The sequence below is a fragment of the Tupaia chinensis genome, unplaced genomic scaffold (genome assembly GCF_000334495.1).
Source record: "Tupaia chinensis unplaced genomic scaffold, TupChi_1.0 Scaffold000294_1, whole genome shotgun sequence".
Taxonomy (NCBI): Eukaryota; Metazoa; Chordata; class Mammalia; order Scandentia; family Tupaiidae; genus Tupaia; species Tupaia belangeri.
Genome location: NW_006159779.1, coordinates 1,385,233 through 1,392,661, shown reverse-complemented (window position 1 = coordinate 1,392,661; position 7,429 = coordinate 1,385,233). Strand labels below are relative to the sequence as shown.

General features: G+C 61.7%; 1 protein-coding gene across 1 annotated transcript in view; it reads right to left on the bottom strand.

The window, feature by feature from the left end:
* TTLL12 (tubulin tyrosine ligase like 12) overlaps positions 1-4,526 on the bottom strand; it is a gene marked incomplete at its 5' end in the record, with an annotated part of 15,209 nt that extends 10,683 nt beyond the window's left edge. The window contains 4 exon segments of the mRNA XM_027772723.1: positions 1,257-1,390; positions 1,466-1,625; positions 2,325-2,523; positions 4,354-4,526. Coding sequence (XP_027628524.1) covers positions 1,257-1,390; positions 1,466-1,625; positions 2,325-2,523; positions 4,354-4,526 — 666 coding nt within the window.
* Between the last annotated feature and the right edge of the window lie 2,903 nt (positions 4,527-7,429).

The window sequence follows — 7,429 nt, the reverse complement described above, 5'->3', positions numbered from 1 at the left end:
AGACCTCCCGGGGCCCTCACCCCCCCCCCCCCCCCCGCTCCGGAAGGTGTCAGCTGCGGTGTGAGGACACTCGGTACCTGGGGGGAGGCTGACGCCGAGGAGTCATGCCCACTGCCAGTCACCAGCACTGACTGGTCGGGCATGTGTGTGCGCTGGGAAAAGGCAGGCCTGCCCAGCGCCCACAGGCAGTGCAGCCCGGTGGTGGCCTGGACACCTGGAGGGGTATGGCTGCACTCGTGCCTGGGAAGCCGTGTGGGGTGACAAATGTTTGCGGATTTAAGTAGCAAAGCTTTAGGTCATTTCCTAGCCAGCCTGAGCTAACCGACACAGGAACCCCAGGGCCTAGAGTGCAGGCCTGATCCCAGTGGGACTGGTGGGAAAAAACACTCAGATGTTGCGGACAGGGTGCCTCTTACCTCCCCCTCTTCCTGGCAGCCACAGAGCTTCCCAAGGAAAAACAGCAACCTGAACTCATGCTCTACTGGCAAACAACCTCGAGACCGGGAGGCTGGGCCTCACCGTCAGACCCTTGTGACCACGTGGCCCTTGACTTGCTGAGCGTCCACTTCAGTGACGTTCACGGAGCACCACCCGAGGCGACCCTGCACACACCTCTGAACCAAGAGCACTGCCCAGCTTTTGGCTTGCTTAGTTCAACCCCTCCAACAGACGTGCCAGTGGGCCACCATAACAGCCATGCGCCCACCGCACCACGCTTGCAGAGGTCACGGACACATTGCACTTCCCCTCCGACTTGAGTTGGCCTGCTCAGTTCATCCCAGCCTGATGCACCCTGTGAGAGCCTGATAGGGGGGTGACTCCGCAGCCACAGACCATGGGGTCCCCCTGGACTCCAGCTGTCCCCCCAGCTCCATGACCTTTGGTAAGTGACAACCTCCGTGCGTCAGTTTCCACATCCTCAGTAAACTGAAGCTTAAACAGAGAACCATCAAGCTGTGGGAACACAGGTGCACGTGCCCATGACGTACTCGGAGAGCAGCCAGCAGGGGAGGGTGGGGTGGGGTCCACACTCCCTGCCCAGCCCTGCCGGGTGTTGGCGGTGGCTACATTTCACAGGTCCGCTTCTTCCTGCGGCCCTCACTGAGCCTGCTGCCGACCTGGCCGCTGCCTCGTTACCAACACTGACAGCGACACGACGGCCTGCCATGGACCCCTGCGGGCGGGAATCACCTCTCTAGTGCCTAGACAGTGACCAGCGCCACCGAGCAGCAGGCCTGGGCGGCGCAGGGTCGCACCTGGTAGTGCTGGGCGGGAGGCTCAGGCGTGGAGGAGCTCAGGTCCTGCAGGTCGGAGGGCGCCCAGGGCAATAGCATGCACTTCCGGATCAGGGGGTCAGGCTCTCCGTAGGCAAAGTCCCGGGTCACCTCCTCTGTGCCAGGACAGGAGTGCGCATTAGGTGCGTAGATATAGGCTCAGGCCCATCCTCGGGGAGGGTCCGACTCACCGCCCGTGTCCAGGTCCCTGAGGGGCCACAGCAGCGTGTAGGCCACCTGCTGGGGGGTGTAGAAGAAGGGTGCGGTGGCGAAGCTGGGCTCGTCCGCGTGCTGGATCCGAGAGCCGAACTCGTCCATGATGTACCACACTGGCACCTTGTCCTCAGCTGTCTGCAACAGGGCATAGGCACCCTCGTCCCTGCCCACCCTCCGCCCAGCGCAGCTCTGAGCTGGTTTCTCACATGCACCCTCAGCCCCTTCGGCTAAGCCAGGCCTCCCGGACAGCGGCCCTGCTCTGGGAGACCAGGACACAGGCCTGCATGACACCGCGTGAAACGGGCACCACGCCAAGAGCCACACAGACGCGCACGGGTCTGTGTGCGTGGCGAGGAGGAGAGGAGACCAAGGTCAAAGAAGGCTCCTTGGAGGAGGTGGTCTCGAGGAATCGGGGCGTGTTTCTTCCTGAACTAAGAGTGAGGGCCTGGAGTGGAGGATGTCTGCAGAGGCCACCAGGGGCGGGGCGAAGGCCAGAGGCCATGCTGAGGGCTCTTCTCCCCAGGGTGGCGAGGAGCCACTGGGTGCCTTTAAGGGGGTAACAGAATTGGAAGGGGCCTACAGAAAGGTGGCAGAGGATCTGGGTTCAAGGCTAGGGGTCTCGGAGAGGGCCATGTGCTATGAGGGTAGAGGCCAGGGGCTCCTGGGTCCCCAGCAGTGGCCACCCTAACGGAGCAGCAACACACTCCTGACAAAGCAGTGACTGGGGGGTTGCCACGGGAGAAAACGACTTTGCCCTTCAGCCAGCCCCGACCAACCCTGGTGGTGGGGGCGGTAAAGGCCAGTGTCCCTGTGAGTCCCCCGGCTGCCACTCACCCCGTGGGCCAGCTGGTAGGTCTGGTTGAACTTCCACATCTCCTCGAGCACCAGGCCCACGGCCTCGTCACTAGGCAGCTCGCCGTGGAACTCGATTCCCATCAGGTTGGCCATGCGGTGCAGCAGCCCTGGCACCTGGCGAAGCTGCTGGCGGGCATGCTCCACGCGGCACGTCCAGGCGTGGTCGATGAGAAAGATGCTGTGGGCACAGGCCACGTCAGGCTGCTGGCGTCAGGGCATGAGGGCACGGGGCGGCAGAGGACCCGGGACAGGGAGAAGCCTGGGGCCAGGGCAGGGCCTAGCATCCACTCTCCCGAGACTCGGATTCTGTGGTGCCAGTTTTGCAGTCCAATGGGCCTGGCCAAGACCCTGGCTGTCCCCAGCTCACTGAAGCCCTCAGCAAGTTCTTTCTTCAAGTTCCTAAAACAGCAGCAGGGGTCCGTTCTTCTGCCACCAGGATCAGCGAGCATCAGACTGCTATACGGCCTGCTGACCACACGGAGTCCTTGCGGTAAACAACGGGGATCGCTAACACAAGCGTCTTTAGGGAGATTCACTTCGCGTCAGAGAGGGTGTATGCATGCACAGGGAGAGGGAGAGAAAGCAACCCCTAGGGGTGTAGTCACTCCTCCCCCGCTCTTTCAACCCCTGGGATTCTGGGCATGCATGCACATGTGCCCAGCAAAGTTCTTTATTTTTGGAGGGGTTTTTGCTATAGGGTGCATGTGATTGCCAGAAAGACAGAGACAGAAAGTGAGAAAACACTCCCCAGGGAGGATGGCCCAGCCCCGATCCCTGCCCCTCCATTCTCCTCTCAGGATCTTGGGCATGCACACACACGTGCCCAGCATGAGTTTAAGCCACTAGGTCCGGGACTCGAACAACGGTCGACTACATGGGAGTCCAGCAACATAGCCATTATGTTAACTGCTGGTCCCGTGTCCGGCAATTTTCAAGCCACCAGAGATGGGATTTGAATCACAATGGCCATGGGGTCCAGCTCCCTCCACACAGCGCATAGCACTGGGCTTGCCCCTCAGCTGGATCTGGAGCCCCTGAAGGACAGGCCGGGCTCCCCAGCCTGGACGGCTAGGGGCAGGGGACACACCAAGGACCTGCCACGCGGGGCTTGCTCATGCACACCTGGGCTACTGGAAGGCCTTTCTGTGGACGCTCGAGGTCCCGCATGTGGATACCTGCAGCCCACACTCTGGTTTCCCTGTGAGCCCAGGGGGACACATTGCGGCAGAGCTGTGGAGGATGAGCTGTGCCCACTGGAGACCTGAGGCGAGGCCGTCCTCCCACCCTAGGGGGGGGGCTGCCATTTCCTCTCACAAGGCTCCCCAGCCTCCGGCAGAGGGGTCCAGACATGGTCCCGGCCGAGGGAGCCCCTCTCAGGGTCCAGTCCTAGCTCTGCTGCAGGACTCAGGTTCTCAGCCTCCCTGGGCCCCAGCAGGAGAATCGGACTCAGTGGGTCTGGGGAGAAGCCCAGCAGTCCTTGGAAAAGGAATGGGGAGGGACCAGCAGATGGCGCAAAGGTTACATGGCTGTGCTTTTGAGCCCGGCCCCTGTATCTTAAAACTCAGCCATGCACGTGTGTATATCTGCCCCAAATCCTGAGAGAATGGAAGAGAAGGGACTGGGGGTGTGTGTGTGTGTGGGTGATTTCTTGCTTTCTGTCTAATTAGCAAGTGCACAAGCCCTATAGCAAAAAAATCTTTCTTTAAAAAAAAATGATAAAAGGGATGAGGGGAATAAGGCTGAGCTGGTTCTCACTGTACCCTCAGCTACCGGGAGACCTCAGGCTGGTCCCTCCCATGTCCGTTTCCTCAGCCTAATTGGAACCCAGTACCCGCAGGGGACCATGGTGTCAGCACAGAGGCTCCCCAACCCGGCAGGAACACGGTCAGCCACGCGCACGCCATGAGCCGTCCTGGTGACCGCGGCATGCAGGCGTCTATTGTTACTTCTCCGCAGCAGCAGACCTGGGCACCCCTGGGAGGAAGTGAGCCTGAGCGTGAGCACCTACCTGTTGGGGTCAGCCACCTGCAGACCTCGCTCGTTGGTCACGATGACCTTGTAGCACAGCTCACCGCCCGGGTTGGGCTGCTTCCGCCGGGCTTCGCGGGCTGCCTCGTCCTGACTCTCGTCCTCCGCCTCCTCCACCTGCATTATCCCGAACATGTTCCCGGCGTCGAAGACCTGGGGGTCCGGCACGGGTCAGCAGGGGTGTGGCAGGAGACCCCACCCTAACTGCCCTGCCACAGCAGAGCCACCCAGGCCTCAATGTGCCTCTTTTGGAGGACTGAGACCTGTGTACTGCAGCCGACCTAGCCCTTCTTACAGGTGGGGAACGGAGGCTCCTAGATACCGGCCTGAATGGGGGCTTCCTCCACCTCTCTTCACCTGTGCTCTCACCAACGCCCCGGCCCCATGGACACCACGCTTAGGGGGCAGGCTGCACGTGGGTGCTGAAGACTTCTAGTCGGGCCCGACGCAGACGGGTGGCTCTCTCACTGGGGTGAGTGGAAGCGTGCCCCTTTGCCCTCACCAGAAACAATCTGATGCTAGGGAAGCCCCCCAGGAGGAAAGCCTGAGGGGCTAGGTCAGATCCTGGGTTCTCAGAAGGTGTGGAGCCACAGGCAGCAGGAGAGCAGAGCTAGCCTCTCCTGGAGTCCTGGGTCAGCCATACCCACGCACCATGCTCAAGGCAGGCAATGGGCCTTGGGAGACTCCAGGGCCAGGCTGTGGATGTTCACATCTTGGCTTTGCCACTGTCTCCGTATGTGACCTTGAACAAGTTACTTAGCCAGTCTGCCTGTATCCTCATCTTAGTGGGACTAACAGGACTGCCCTTGGGGGCTGTCGGATTAAACGAGTGACGCACACGAGCTCCACACAGGGCCTGGGCACAGCAGGTGCTCCGTGGAACACGCAGTGTCGTCACACTTCTCTGGGACTCGTGCGAGGGGGCCACCCCCTTCCAGGACAGGGGACAAAATGGACCACACGTGTCAAGCTCTGGCTCAGAGGGGACTCAAGGAAGGCCAGGTCCTCAGTCCAAGCTGTCTCGAGCCCCTATTAAAGGTGGCCGTTCTGTGCTGGAGAGCCCAGGAGTGAGTGATGCTGTGCCAGGGCACCATGTGGGAAGGTTTGGAGCAAGCACTGGCCTGCAGGAAGTACACACCCCGGCCGGCCTGGGGGCGGACTGTGGTGTCAAGACCTTGACGGGGTATGCTCCCGTTTGTGGAGGAGATAAAAAGGTATGGTAGCTGGTTTTCTACTCGGACACCAGTGTGAGGATGAACCACAGACGATCTTGCCCAGAGAGCTGACAGCCGAGCCGGGCCACCACAGCGTCAGCAGACGAGGGGACCCGATCGGAGGAGAGCCCTGACAAAGGGGTCTAGACATTAGCGAGTGGGGGACTCCAGGCATAGGGCCCGGCAAGAGCAAAGGCTGGAGGCAGGAAGGCCCAGGAGCAGGGAGGGCTGTGTGGGGTGGAGGCAGAGCGGCGAGTGAGGACAGGGAGGCTACTACCCCCACCTCCAGCTTACAGATGGGGAGGGGGTTGGAGGGCTGCAGCCCACACCAAACCTTACTGGAGAGAGAGGAACAGTGACAGGCCGAGGGGAAGAGGGCCTGCCTCCAGCCCAGCGTGGCCTTTCCCCAGCTGGGAAACGGGGTGACTACAGTCCCCCCATGGGAGGGTCGGAGGAACATCTGCAGAGTTGTTCTGCAGCTGGAAGTGTGTGTGGACAAACGAGTGGACGTTTATTGTGATGACACTCCCTAAACTTCCCGAAGGAACCACTGAGGGCAAAGCACTGGGGTCCCAGGCCTGCCCGGTGGAAGGCCCCTCACTCTGCTGAGGGCCTGTCCCAGCATGTGTCCCCCCACCCCTGCCCATGGCAGCAGGCTTCCCTGGGAAACCTTGCCTGCAGGTCTGTGTCTCACCTGGTGGGACTCAGCTCTGCCCAGCACACTCAGGAGGGTCATGGAAAAACACCAGCTGCCCCTCAGGAGGCTAACAGCAGCCAGGGTGGCCCAGATGGAGGGGACGTGATACCCCAGTGGCTGCTGTGTGCTGGGCACCAGTTGAAGCTCGTGGTGTCTCACCTCCCAGATGGAGACTGGGGCTCGGACGGGTGAGTGACCTGCCCGAGGGTCGACTGCCTGGGGAGGTTGGTTGGGCAGGAGCCAGGGTGCCCCCACTTTACACTTCTTTCACTCACCACACAGGGACCCTTTATCCTCACACTGGGACGAGGGCAGGTGGGGGGGTAGGACCGAGGTGTTCCAAGCACCCCACTGCAAGGAGGCCCACGGACAGCTACTCTGTGACTTCCAAGCAAGAGGGCCCCTGGCCCAACAGGGACTACAGCAGGAAACAGGCTTAGAGGGCGGGGTGTGCCTCGGGAGCACCCTCTTCCTGGCTCTGGGTTCCACCTCGTCACCTGCACCCCTTGGCCTGCCACAGTCCCAGGCAGCACCTTGAGGAGCCTGGTTCCAGCTAAGGGAGGTGTGTGGGGTCGGCACCTGGGCAAGGGCGAACTGAGGCCCTCTGGAGGCCCGGGCTACTGCAAGCAGACCAGGGGACCTGAAACCCTTCTAGTTTTCTTTAAACTTCAAAATGAGGGTGACCTGGGGGGCCAACCGAATGAAGGAAGGGGAGAGAACTCCATGGACGCAACAGCTACAGGCCCCATTCACAGGCTGCCCTTCTGCCCCAGGCAGGAAGTGGCTAAGAACCCTGGCTTTGAATCTGACGACCTTGGGGGAGTCCACTGCCTCTTCCAGAGCCTCAGTTTTCCCAACTGTAAAATGGGGGTGCTGAGTCCTGCCCGACGCAGCCCCTGCGGGATCCCGGCCCCGCTCCAAGCCTGGCGCGAAATGGGAGCCAGTTTGTTTGGGGCCGTTCCCGCCGCAGCCCGGCCGCGCCCTGGCTCTGGCAGGATTGGGGCCACAGGTACAGGTCTCCTGCCACTCCTCGGCCCACACTGCGCAGGACGCGGAGTCCGGGTCGCTGGCCGCTGCCCTCCACCGTCACACCTGGACCCCGCTCCCGGCCCGCGAGCCCTCGGCCGCCCCGCTCCCCCCTGTCC